General features: G+C 43.7%; 1 protein-coding gene across 6 annotated transcripts in view; it reads right to left on the bottom strand.

Annotated features, from left to right (window-relative positions):
* Positions 1-14,235, bottom strand: part of PLCB4 (phospholipase C beta 4) — a 535,803-nt gene that overhangs the window by 137,628 nt on the left and 383,940 nt on the right. For all 6 annotated transcript variants that reach the window (XM_073628632.1, XM_073628629.1, XM_073628631.1 and 3 more), the window contains 5 exons: positions 13,883-13,940; positions 6,353-6,461; positions 3,845-4,055; positions 3,095-3,188; positions 2,289-2,368 (listed from right to left, as the gene is read on the bottom strand). In XM_073628632.1, the coding sequence (XP_073484733.1) occupies positions 2,289-2,368; positions 3,095-3,188; positions 3,845-4,055; positions 6,353-6,461; positions 13,883-13,940 (552 nt within the window). The remainder of the gene's footprint in view (positions 1-2,288; positions 2,369-3,094; positions 3,189-3,844; positions 4,056-6,352; positions 6,462-13,882; positions 13,941-14,235) is intronic.

Here is a 14,235-nt window from a genome sequence, read left to right as displayed (position 1 = left end):
CTGACCTCGGTCTGTTCCTGGATTACACATACTGTTCGCTGCCTCCTCTGACCTTGGCCTGTGTATGAATTACATTTACTGTCTGCCACCTAACCTGACTTGTCTGTCCCTGGATTACACTTACCGGCTGCCACTTCCCCTGACATCAATCTGTCCCTGGATTACATTATCTGCTGCCTGCCTTGATCTCTGCCTATCCCTGGATTACATTTACTGCCTGCCATCTCCCCTGACTTCGGTCTATCCCTGGATTACACTTACTGTCTGCTGCCTTCCATGACCTTGGTCTGTCCCTGGATTACACTTACTGTCTGCCACCTCCCCTGACCTCAGTCTGTCCCTGGATTACACTTACTGTCTGCTGCCTTCCCTAATCTCTGCCTGTCCCTGGATTACACTTTCTGTCTGCTGCCTTCCATGACCTTTGTCTATCCCTGAAATACACTTTCTGTCTGCTGCCTGCCCCAACCTCTGCCTGTCCCTGTATTACACTTATGCCGAGTACACACGAGCGGACTTTATGGCAGACTTTGCTCGGCGGACTTTTCAACAGACTTTACGACGGACTTTCTGAATGAACGGACTTGCCTACACACAATCCACCAAAGTCCATCGAATTCGTACGTGATGACGTATGACCGGACTAAAACAAGGAAGTTCATAGCCAGTAGCCAATAGCTGCCCTAGCGTGGCTTTTTGTCCGTCGAACTAGCATACAGATGAGCGGACTTTTCGACCGGACTCGATTTCGACGGATTGATTTAAAACATGTTTCAAATCTAAGTCCGTCCAACTTTTGAGAAAACAAAGTCCGCTGGAGCCCACACACGATCGAATTGTCTGACGAAATCCAGTCCGCCGGGCAAAGTCCGCCATAAAGTCCGCTCGTGTGTACGCGGCATTAGTGTCTGTTGCTGCCCTGACCTTGGCCTGTCCCTGGATTACATTTACTGTCTGCCTCCTGCCTTGACCTCTGCCTATCCCTGGATTACACTTACTGTCTGCTGCCTATCCAGATCTTTGCTTGTCCCTGGATTACATTACTGACGACACCAATCCTGACCTCTGCCTGTCGCTGGATTTCGCTATGGACTACTCAGCTGCTGGAGCATCAGTCCATGCCTGACTCTGCCAAGGAGCACAGGTCCTACTTTGTATATCTTGCTCAGTCTCTTGTACCACTTTTCCAGCAACTATAGCCCTGTGTATTAAGTCCTCGGGGTAACCAAGTAGCTGCTTTAGGTAAAGCCCTCCAGCTAGCCCGCTATAACCTTTGACCGCTGGTATTGGGGGAAGCATAAAAGAGCTTTGCTCACTGGACAGCTCTAGTTCTGACCTCTGTAGTGAGACTACTGCTTTCTTGCAGAAAGTTCTTCTCTGCAGCATGCTGGCAGGGGATAGGCTTTTCTACTCAGGCTGTGGCTGCTTTATCAAAAGATAATTGTAAGACTTTGCCCATCTTTTGTTTTTATGCACCTGGAATGTATTCAGCTGATTTAAACTGAAGGTTCAGTTGCACTTCACATTATATTACAAATCTCCCTTTAAATAGAATGCATTTACTGATGACAAAGGGGTTTATTTAGAAAGGAGAACCCCTTTAACATTTAATAAAACTATACCTCAAACACAATTACCAGGAAAACTGTTTGAGAACCACTGGCTGTGTTCAACCCACAGATTCCATGTTTTCTCAGGTCAGAGGCCTATATACACAATAATCAGAAACTGCTGGTGAAATCTGGTACTGCAGTGCGACCAAGAAAATACAGTTAATCCTTAAGGGAAAATTGTATTTTTATAATCAGTCTTCAGTCCACCAAGGTCTTCTAGGAACAGATAGAAGTTCTGAGGGGGCTGTGGAAGTTTGGGACCCTATGTTTGGGATTTCTCCACCTCCCCCAGCCCTCCTAGGTTACCTTACCTTCTCATTTAAAGCTGTTCTTCCAATGAGAAGTGGTAAATTAAAGTCCGCACTACTGGGTGTGAAGAAGCAAACTCTGGCAGCTTTTGCTGACCGGTTGAGATGTCCTTTGGGCTCTTTACCAGACCCCCAATGGGGAAGCAAGCCAATAGGTAGCCGTTTACTGGCCTGCTTCCCCCATCAGTGTATTGGGTATAGTTACTGAAGTACCCCTTTGTAGGTCTCAAATTTAAAATTTTCCTGCAAATCTATATATTCCAATACCCTGGAATTGAAATACAAGGCTCACTACTATATCTGAGTCAGTGAAGAGGTAACAAGAGATGCTTGGAGAGTCTCACATTCAGGGACAATAAAATGGTACCTGCAATGGTTCTCAAATGAAAGGATTACAGGATACTCCGAGGTGACAAACGCATACTCCTTGATGGCTTGTATTACATCCTTCAAAAATGAGCAGAAAATACAGTGGGTTATTGAGTCTTTAATTACTGAATGAGGACAAAAAAAGGAAGCACCGTCTAAAATACATATTACTTCAAGCATAGCAATCAAAACACTGTCATTGACCTAACATGGCCATAAGGCCAATTTAGTTCAACAACGTCACAAGCATTCCCCCTATACTCTGTATACCTGGAGCTCTGGGGTGGGGAATCTCTCACCCACAACCCATTGGCCCATTAATGACAGTCAACTTCTGGGTTCAGGCTAAACCTAAGAACATTCCCAAGTTAATGTCTGTGACCAAACATGGCCATATAAGGTCTATGATGTCATGAGTACCCCCCCCCCCCATCCTTTGTATACATGGAGCTCTGGGGTGGGGAATCTCCCACCCACAACCCATTGACCCAGTAATGACAGTCAACTTCTGGGTTCAAGCCAAACCTAAGAACATTCCTAAGTTAATGTCTGTGACCAAACATGGCCATATAAAGTCTATGATGTCATGAGTATGATGTAATTTTCCCATCTGCAGTTTAGCTCATTGTCCCCTAAATGACAGGTACCTTCTGGGTTTTGACCAAACCAGGTTCACAATGAACCCAAGCCCATCCCTACTGACCAGCAGAACTGAGAACTTTTCTACTTTTAGCCCTTGCACACACTTACAGATGTCTGGTGTTATTGAATTGGAACCCCCTATAACTGGCCCTTCTTACATACCTTAAAAAGGATATCGGTACACATGGCCTTCCCATGAGTAATTATGGGCTCCTGGTCTTCACCTTTTCCATCCCAGCAATCCAGCTCCACACACCTGCCCATAACACAGACATACATTCAGGAAAATGTTTACAAGCATAATTTTGCTGCAAAAGCATTTGGTGCACTCAAAGTGGATTCATATCCTTTAAATTAAAGTATCTGGGTTCGGGGTTCAGCTTTAAAGCTTATCTACCTTGAATTGTCTAAAAGCTACTGCTAAATCAGGTCACCAAGCTGCTAGGTCACCAAGTATACTAATGGCGGTACCTTCCTGTAACCTCTCTTCGGGCACCTTCCCTTAAGTACCAATGTTACAATATTCCTCCTCCTATTCCCATCCAAAGAAGGAGGAGGAGGGCAGAAAGTCACAGAGAGGATATACACTGACCAAAAAAAAAAATACCAAAAAAAAAAAAATCACCGTCTCTATTACATGATTAGAAAACATCATAAAAACCACAAAACCATGGTTGTCAGGTATAACTGTATTTAGTTGGTGCATGTACATAACTCCAAACTGGCATAATGGATCAACACGTTTCACAGTTGTGTTGCTTCCTCAGGATCCACGCCTTTTTTTATATGCAACCGATATTCATCTATAGAGATCATGATAATACATCTATGTACAATAAAACATATATTTTTCCAAAAAAGACCATATCACAAATATGATATTGTGGAGGTATTTTAATTAAACAGAAATACCTGCATCCAGCTAGAAGGACCTGTCTGTACATTTCTACTGATGATTTTCCACCAAACTGTCTGCCGGTAAGGTATGTATTGTGGGAGGAGCTAATAAAATAGTGTGCAAGTGGGTGCTCCATTTCCTGATAGAGTTCCAATCGGTCGAGAAAGACTGGTGCATTCTCATCAGACATCAAATATCGGCAGAACCCATCGCTTGATATTTGACCTGCAAGTGGTAAAGGAGAAGAAGTCAGCTGAACGCTTCTTGTCTGAAAACTTTTCAAGCATTATTTTATATATGAAGTCCCAAGCTTCCAAAGGTATGTCTGTGTGGAAGAATTCACATTTTAGGATTGGTATGAGGCTATTCCTTTTGTACAGCTAAGCAAATCTGAACCAAAATATAATAATTCTGCTCCCATCATGTAATAGAAGTTTTCTCTGTATTGACGATTTATTGTCCGGTGAAAAGGTGGAGGTGGGAGTAAGGATGAGCTAAGGTTTGAGGGATGCACCTAACAAAGGGACGGGGATGCTGGTGACATCATTCACCTGCTATGGCTGCATGGCCATATTTGGCCAATGACATTGCCCAAATATGACTAGGTAGTCACATTAGGTGTAAGTGGATGCTGGTGACAAAATTGACCAACTATGGTCACATGGCCATATTTGGTCCATGACATTGTCCAAATAAGGCCAGGTACTTACATTAGGTGGATGCTGGCGACATGCTTGACCTACTACGGACACATTTGATCAATGGCATAGTACAAAATATGACCAGGGGGATACATTAGGTGCAAGTGGATGGTGGTGACATCCTTGACCTACTATGGACAAATTTGGTCAATGACATTGTCCAAAATATGACCAGGGGGATACATTAGGTGCAAGTAGATGCTGGTGACATCAACAACCTTTTATGTCCATGTGGCCATATTTGGTCAATGACGTCATCGAAATATGGACAGGTAGTCACAGTGGGTGCAAGTGAATGCTGGTGACATCAATGACTTATTATGGCCACCTGGCCATATTTTATCACTGACATTGTCCAAATATGGCCAGGTGCCCACAGTAATTGCAAGCAGATGCTGATGACATCCTTGACCTACTATGGAAAGGTTGACACATTAGGTGTATGCTGGTGACATCATTGACCTAATATGGTCATATGACCATATTTTGTCAAGGACATTGTCCAAATATGGCCAGGTGGACACATATGGTGCAAGCAGCATTTGGTGACATCATTGACTTACTATGGCCACAGGGCAAGACCTGATCAATGACAATGTCCAAATATGGCCAGGTGGCCACATTAGGTAAAGGCAGATGCTGAAGACAGCATTGACCTGCTATGGCACCACTGTCATATTTAGCCAATGATATTGTCCAAATTGGGCAAGGTGGCCACATTAGATCAATGATGTCACCAGCATTCCTGCCCCTTTGTTATGTGTGGTTGCAAGGCAGAGAAATCCATGGCCGCAGCTAATTGCACCAGCAGTCTGCTGTCAGTTTTTCTGCGGGAAGCTTGGAAATGTTATACCTCCCCCCCAGGTTTTTCCATAAAATTGCTATTGTAGACAGTGTATTGTTTTTTTGTTTTTTTTTGCAGGCTAGCTGGTAAGTGTGCCAGTTAATTTTTTGTCAGTACCCTGACCCCCTTATACTCACCTTGCCAGCAAACCCTTGCTGCCCCTTCCACCATTATAGCCAGCAAGACTATCCAGGTACCACCAATATATCCAGCAAGACTATCCAGGTATAGCAGGGCGTATGACCTACTCAGCCAATTACTAGTCCCGAACACTATCAGATGACCGAAGAGGGTGACCTCACCACTCCCCTGGGTCACTAATACCACTGATTTGAGTGCTGACTATGAGAGGGGAAGGAGCGGCAAGGGACTGCAAGCAAGGTGAGCATAAGAGGGATGGGGGGGGGGGGCGGTCACAAGCAAAGTGAGAGCATGAAAGCGAAAGCATTTCCTTAAATTTTCATTCAAGTACATTCATGAGGCTTGCCAATAATTCTTGTAAATATATTCACGTCTAAGTCATTATTTGCCATCAATCTTCCTCAGTACATTTTTTGGTGAGGCCACCCTTCATTTAATCAGATTATAGTTTCAGCCGAGCTTTGTGAGATACAGAAGAGAGGGAAAGGTCACAGCCAATGTGATATAAATCTCTCAGCGTTCTGCAGTCATTTGCAGTCTGTAGTTTATTTTCTAGGTTACGGTGTCACAACTCCATCAAACTTTTTTCATAATAAACTTTGCTGGGCTTCCAGATTAGAATTGGCCTCTCTTCTATGCATCCAGAACATAAAATACAAGTCCTTTTCATTATACGTGGCTGGGCAGGTTATTACGAGACACATATGGAATACGAATTGCTCTATCACACACATCTACACCAGTAGGGTCAGAGGTCCACCATATTTGTGTCAGCGTTTCGCTTTAGGATATGAGTCCCATAATTACATTGAAGAATACATCTCCAATACAAATACCTTTTTGCCTCAGCTCTTCTTCGGGCTCATAGGTCTCTATGATCTGCATTGCTCTCTTTGCATCATAGAACGGGAACAAGATTTCATTCAGACGAGGATCTCTTTGATGCTACAGGACAAAAAAAAAATTTGTATGGTATATGTTGTTCTTTTCAATTAACACATTTACAAACCCATGTAACCATTAGCACAGAGCTATACATTTGCCTATATTTTTTAACTTAGAGGTGAAGTCCATCTAAAAATGATATTTTAGGTTTTGGTAGATGGTGAAGAGTTAAAGTCAGCCTACTAGGAAGATGTATGCAGGCTGCCATTGCTGTTCTATTCTTCTGATATAACTAGTAACATGGGCAACTGGACAAACTTTTTTGGTAGATGGTGGAGAGTTAAAGTCAACCAACTAGGAAGATGTATGAAGGCTGTCATTGCTGTTTTCTTCTGATAATACCAGTAGAATTGCCAACTGGCCAAAAGTTTTTGGTAGACAATTGAGAGGTAAAAGTCAACCTACAAGGAGGACATATGTAATCTGTTATTAATGACCTCTCCTTCTGATAATGCTAGTAGCCTGGCCAAGTGGCCAAAAGTTTATGGTAGATGGTGGGGAGCTAAAGTCAGCCTACTAGGAGGACATATGTTGGCTGTCCTTACTGTCCTCTCCTTCTGAAAATACTAGTAGCCTGGCCAACTGGCCAAACCTTTTTAATAGACAGAGTAATCTGCTATTACTGTCCTCTCCTTCTGATAATACTAGTAGCCTGGCCAAGTGGCCACAAGTTTATAATAGACGATTGAGGGTTAAAGTCAACCTACTAGGAGGACATATGCAACCTGTTATTACCGTCTTCTCCTTCTGATAATACTAGTAGCCTGGGAAATTGGCCAAAATTTAAAGGAAGACAGAGAGTTAAAGTCATCCTACTAGGAGAACATTTGGTGGCTGTCATTGCTGTGCTCTCCTTCTGATAATACTAGGAGTCTGGCCAACTGGCTAAACGTTTTTGGTAGATGGTGGAGAGTTAAAGTCAGCCTACAAGGAGGATGTATGTAGGCTATCATTACTGTCCTCTCCTTCTGGTAATACTAGTAGCCTGGTCAACTGGTCAAAATGCTGTTTTCTTTGCATGTGATTGGGTAATCTTTGCAATGTGAAGCTTCGCCTCATTTACTAAGATCTGGAGCAACTGCACTTTGAAGAGTCCAACTGCACTTGCAAAGTTCACTGTCTATTTGCCTTTATTAAATCAGCCTATTAGTCTTTAACAATGGGTAATATGCAGCTAATTTCAGGTAATTGGACACTTGCATAAACAGAAAGCAGCAGAGGCACCCTTATAAGCCCCCACCCCCCATCTCCCAACTACCATTCTTTCCAGGGCTTTTTTTCAGGGGGAACTTGGTGGAACTCAGTTCCACCACCTCTGGCTCAGACCCTTTGGTGCCTGCTCACCACAATCACTTGTAAACACAGAAGTCTGAGTTCTGTGTTTACAAGTGACAGCTCTGCACTCTGTGTGTAACCCCCATGAACTCTGCACTCTGTATGTAATGCAATCCTGATATGTAATGCCCCTTCTACTGTTTGTGAAATATGACCACACCCACTATTTGATGTGATTTGTGGGCAAGGGGTTTTGGGGGGTCGTGGTTGAGTTCCAGTACCTATTGTTTGAGAAAAAAAGCCCTGATTCTTTCACATAAGAGTTGCCCCTTCACTTTAAAGTCCTCCCTTCACATCAGAGTCCTCCCTTCCGCATCAGTGTCCCCATTTCACCCAAGAAGTCCCCAATCACAAGAGAACCCACCCATAACATGAGAAGCCCCCAATCACATGAGAAGACCCCAATCAGAGAAGCCTCCAATCACACAAGAAGCCCCCAATCACACAAGAAGCCCGCAACCATGAGAAGCCCCCGATTACATGAGAAGCCCCCAATAACATGAAAAGTTCCCAATCACAAAAGAAGCCCCAATCACACGAGAAGGCCCAAATCACACGAGAAGCCCCCAATCACATAATAAGCCCCAATGACATGAGAAGCCCCCGATCATACGAAAAGCCCCCAATCACACAAAAAGCCCCAATGACACGAGAAGACCCAAATCACATGAAAAGCCCAAATCACACGAGAAGCCCCCGACCACATAAAAAAGCCCCAATCACATGAGAAGACCCCAATCACATGAGAAAGCCACAATCACAAGAGAAGCCCCAAGCACATGAGAAGCCCCTGATCACTCGAGAAGCCCCCAATCACATGAGAAGCCCCCAATCACATGAGAAGCCCCTGATCCCTCGAGAAGCCCCCAATCACATGAGAAGCCCCCAATCACATGAGAAGACCCAAATCATATGAGAAGCCCCCAATCACACAAGAAGCCTTCCAACCCATGAGAGGTCCCTCTTCCACATCAGAGTCTCCCCATCACATCAAAGCCTTGCCCTCCCTGACACATCAGAGCCCCCTTTCAAATACAAGACAACTTACAACTGGGTAAAATCTTATAGGGGGCTGGATAAGGCCTGTGGGCCTGACCCCTACCCTATACCCTAATCTTGTTCCCCAGATAGAATGTGCAATGCTTGATTTTCACATCATTATGAAATATCATAAAAAACTTCACGCAATTTTTATTTTGTGTTTAATTTAAAAAATTTTTTTTTACACTTTTTTAAGTGATATTCTTTTTCCTTTCTTAGCAATAACTTCTTGTTTTCTTGCTGGCTTTACACAAAGCCCAGGCAGAGTGGGTGATCATCAATCAAGCCTGAAAGTGGCATATACAGCATTTTGAGCGTCTTTTTCCAACTGCAGGATTCACTGATTAGACCGACACGTACCAGCCGCGTCTCTCCTACAACAGCAAATGAACTGAGAGTGGATCTGTGCTTAATGACCTATATCTCGCTGCTTGTTGCCTTGGCGCCTGTGTACGGCTTTGTCAGGCCGGATGATAACACACAAAACTGCTGGCTTCTTTATATGGGTTTTTATGGGAAAACTTTGAAATGCATTCTGGATAAATAGAATAACAAAATAACATCAATATTAGATTTATTGTAGAGTGGTTGTATACTAAAGGCAAATAGGTTGTTATTTTAGCAAGGGAATTTGCACTTTGCAAAGAAATTTCTCCCCCTACTGAATTAAGTGAAGGTCTGCTGACTTCCATCATCCAATCGTGTGCAAGCAAAATTACCTTTTTTTATTGCACGTCATTGCACAGTGAATTTTAAACACTTCACTAAGCTAATGCCGCGTACACATGATCGGAATTTCCGTCAGAAAAAACTTGGATGGTTTTTCCGACGGAATTCCGCTCAAGCTTGCCTTGCATATACACGGTCACACAAAAGTTCCCTGAACTTTCGACCGTCAAGAACGCGGTGACGTACAACACTACGACGAGCCGAGAAAATGAAGTTCAATGCTTCCGAGCATGTGTGGAATTGTTTCCGAGCATGCGTGATTTTTTGCGAATTGCATACAGACGATCGCATTTTCGGATAGGAACTTTTCCCGACCGAAAAATAGAGAACATGCTCTCAATCTTTTGCTGGCTGGAATTCCGCCAGCAAAAGACCGATGGAGCTTACGCATTTTCACACGGTCGCATTTTCCGACAAAAAGCTCTCATCGGAGTTTTGCTGGCGGCATTTCCGATCGTGTGTACACGGCATTAGGGAGAATTCCCACTCAAAGTGCAATATCCCTTGAAAAGCGAACAGCCTATTTGCTTTTAGTAAATCAACCCTATTGCATAGCTTATGTATAATTTGCTGTTTTGTGGGGCAGTGGCAGATGAAAATTAAAAAAGAAGAGCAAATTTAATATTATTTCATCCAGAATACTGTTTTAGAATATTAGCAACAAATACATGACTAAGCTTAGTAGGATCCCTTATTTGAGCATGCAGCCTTGGTGTCCTGTAAAAGGGGGGGGGGGAGTTTGCAGACCCCCCTCCTGAACCATACCAGACCACATGTCCTCAACATACAGTAGGGAGGGCACCTTCAAAGGGGGGGGGGGGGGGCTCCTTGCAAAACACCTTGTCAATGTTCTCTTCCCCACAACCCTGACCTGATGGTTGTTGCGGTTCATGGGTGGGTGGGCCGGCTTATTGGAATCTGGATTTATTTGGCTATTCGGCCATTCACTGGTCTCTGGCCAATGTGTTGGTGGAGACCCTTAACTTAGTATGTTATTGCTGAGGCTGATATTGTATTTTTTCTTGTATCATTGTATATATTTTTTTTCTAACTTGTAACTTATTGTTACTGCTGTGTTGCTATTGCAAATATTCAAAATATTCCATCCAAATAATTTTGAAAAAAAGAAAAAGTCCATTGGTTTCTGAGGACAGCTTATGAAAAATAAACGGCTTAGTGGCTCTCACTTCAGGTGCTTGGATGCTCTGTTAACACAACCAGCTGGCCAAGTTTTCCCTGACAATGGTCAGCCATAACGACCCTGGTGTCTTCTACCTGATGGTGGAAGTCCTCTTTAAGAAGGACTTTTGAAGCCTGATTGACCAAGTGTGAATGTAGGTATAAAGAATTCTACTTAACAATTTGAGATTGGTCCTCAGCCACCTCTTTAACGTAGAAAAGACTGCGTTCCCCTGATGTGGAAGGGCCCCTCACCTCCCTCCATACAACGTTGGCTATACCAGTGGTCATCAACCCTGTCCTCAAGGCCCACTAACAGGCTAGGTTTGCAAGATAACTGAAATACATCACAGGTGATATCATTTGCTGCTCAGTGATTGCAGCATTCTAGTCTGCATCTCCCCAAGGTAATACATAAAACCTGGCCTGTTAGTGGGCCCTGAGGACAGGGTTGATGACCACTGGGCTATACAGAGTGGATGAAATTTGGGAGTTAGAGGAATTAAAAGAGAAGTTTGGGTATTTTTTTTTTCTTTTTTGATTCATAGTTGCCTAGGTGGATGCAGCATCGGTCCATCACATTGTAGATCCATTTTTGGGTGGACTTATGCCCCGTACACAGGTCGGATTTTCCGATGGAAAATGTCCGATCGGAGCGTGTTGTCGGAAATTCCGACCGTGTGTGGGCTCCATCGGACATTTTCCATCGGATTTTCCGACACACAAAGTTGGACAGCAGGAGATAAAATTTTCCGACAACAAAATCCGTTGTCGGAAATTCCGATCGTGTGTACACAAATCCGACGGACAAAGTGCCACGTATGCTCAGAATAAATAAAGAGATGAAAGCTATTGGCCACTGCCCCGTTTATAGTCCCGACGTACGTGTTTTACGTCACCGCGTTTAGAACGATCGGATTTTCTGACAACTTTGTGTGACCGTGTGTATGCAAGACAAGTTTGAGCCAACATCCGTCGGAAAAAATCCTAGGATTTTGTTGTCGGAATGTCCGAACGTGTGTACGGGGCATAACCCTTACATTTTTTTTTGGCAAAGGGAGGGGAGAGGGGACAGAAATCACACTAGGCTTTGGATTGAGGAAGTACACACTAAAGAACAGCCATTCTCAACCAGGGTTCTGTGGAAGCCCAGGGTTCCTCAAGAGTTTGCTAGGGGTTCCTTCAGCTGTGGCTGATTGACCTCCTATCTGATGGTGTCTACATAGTTCTGATGTCAATGCCACTTGGTAGAGCCAGTTGCATGAAGCCAGTGATGTTTTTAGCCATCCGTAGGGGTTGCATTGACAACCAATGTATGAGGCATTTTTTTTCACTAACCACCAATGAATTCGTTTTAGCAAGGGGTTCTTCGAGACCTAAAAATTATTTAACGTTTTTCTCTGTCGTAAAAAGGTTGAGAAAGGCTGCATGTTCGTGGATACAAGTCATTGTTACAAAAGCAAATCAAAAAGCAAAGTATAAGAAAAAAATTAGAAGGAATTGAAATAACAGGAACAAGGCTGGGCAACCGTAGGGCATCATTTCTTATACAAAAAAAATAAAGCACACATATGGGTTGCCCACAGGGGTGAGAAAGCAGAATCTGATTGGTTGCCGTATTATTGGTTAGGATATAATATTGGTTTTGCTGTTTTTTTTAGATTTGGAAAAAAATGAAGCCCAAATGGTTTAATGAACCAGCAGCCGCTGTCTGGCAGCACTGCCCTCCAATATCTGGAATTGAAAGGATTGAACATGGCTCCATTTCTCATGGGCTGAATGAGAGTAAATTAATCAATGGCCCCTCCAGGCTAATAGCCTTTATATAGCGGTTTGCTGTATTGTGATATACAATGTAAAAGTCCTCAGTGCTCTTCTTGGTCAACTGGGGTATTTCATCGGACCCTCAGAGGAGATCTTAGTGAGTTAGAAGGTTAAGAGCACCACATTGGTTTGTACAGTCCATACCATATTTAAAAAAAAAAAAAATATGTGGGGGCTCAATACTCCCTTCATCAAAGTTGTGTCCGTGTTTTGTTTTTGGATGCCATGTCTACAGAAAGTAACTTTAGTTTAAGCTAAAAAAAAAAATATGCATCTTGGCATCAATTTCCTTTGATTGCCTAACCCAGTGGTCTCCAAATTGTGGCCCGTGGGCCGGATGTGGCTGCTCGCTTACCTTTAGATGACCCTTGGGGCACTGCTCTACTGATATGAGGCACTAATCCTTCCACTATCACCAACGATGAAGCCCCATTCCTCCTACTGACACCAACTTTGGGGCACTATTTCTTCCACTGACACTAATGATGGGGCACTATTCCTCCCACTGACTACAATGATGGGGCACTGTTCCTCCCACTGACACCAATGATGAGGCATTAATTCCTCCCACTGACACCAACGATGGGGCACTATTCCTCCCACTGACACCAATGATGAGGCATTAATTCCTCCCACTGACGCCAACAATGGGGTACTATTGCTCCCACTGACACCAATGATGAGACATTCATTGCTCCCACTGACACCAACAATGGGGCACTATTCCTCCCACTGACCCCAATGATGATGCACTATTCCTCCCACTGGCACCAATGATGGGGCACTATTCCTCCCACTACCACCAATGATGGGGCACTATTCCTCCCACTGGCACCAATGATGGGGCACTATTCCTCCCACTGGCACCAATGTCGGGGCACTATTCCTCCCACTATCACCAATGATGGGGCACTATTCCTCCCACTATCACCAATGATGGGGCACTATTCCTCCCACTGGCACCAATGATGGGCACTATTCCTCCCACTGACACCACTCCTCCTCCTTCTGACCACGGTGCTATGTCATTTTTACTCCCAATGACCGCCAAGTCTGAAACAGGGAATTTCTACTCTTACTGGCTACAGCCCGGCTCCCCTAAAGTCTGTAGGACAGTAAACTGGCCCTTTGATAAGAAAGTTTGGAGACCCCTGGGCAGAGACCATGGAGGGAAGGTCATCGGCAAATTAAGGACAACGTTCAGATGATTGGACGATGGATTGGATGATCGGAGGGCACATGCAATGGAAGGTTAGAAGGGGAAGCCATGACACAAAGACTGGTAGAGAAGTTAATGTATGAAAAAAGCTTACTTGATTTAGAAAGCTCACTAATTGGTCTACCGTTAAACAATCAGATTTTTCTCCATTGCTGAAAAGAAATGGATTAGGAAAAAGTTAAGTCTTCGGAGAACAAATATCTCATATCAATAACGTCATTGACTTATGAACAGAACGCTATTTAGATAAACAATAGTCAATTTGTGAAACTGACTGCTATTAATAATGACGCACTTATACTTATAATTCTATAAATGCAACAAAAATAACACGGAAGAGCCGCAGCAGGAAAGGTTCTTCAGCTGATGCTTGTTGTTAGTTGGTGAACCTTGTTAATATATAACCAGGCCGGGTAATCTGACGACAGTTAGTAAAAGCGCAGTCCA

This window comes from Aquarana catesbeiana, linkage group LG04 (assembly GCF_042186555.1).
Source record: "Aquarana catesbeiana isolate 2022-GZ linkage group LG04, ASM4218655v1, whole genome shotgun sequence".
Taxonomy (NCBI): domain Eukaryota; kingdom Metazoa; phylum Chordata; class Amphibia; order Anura; family Ranidae; genus Aquarana; species Aquarana catesbeiana.
The sequence above is the reverse complement of the archived record's forward strand: the minus strand, read 5'-3'. Positions and strand labels throughout refer to the sequence as shown.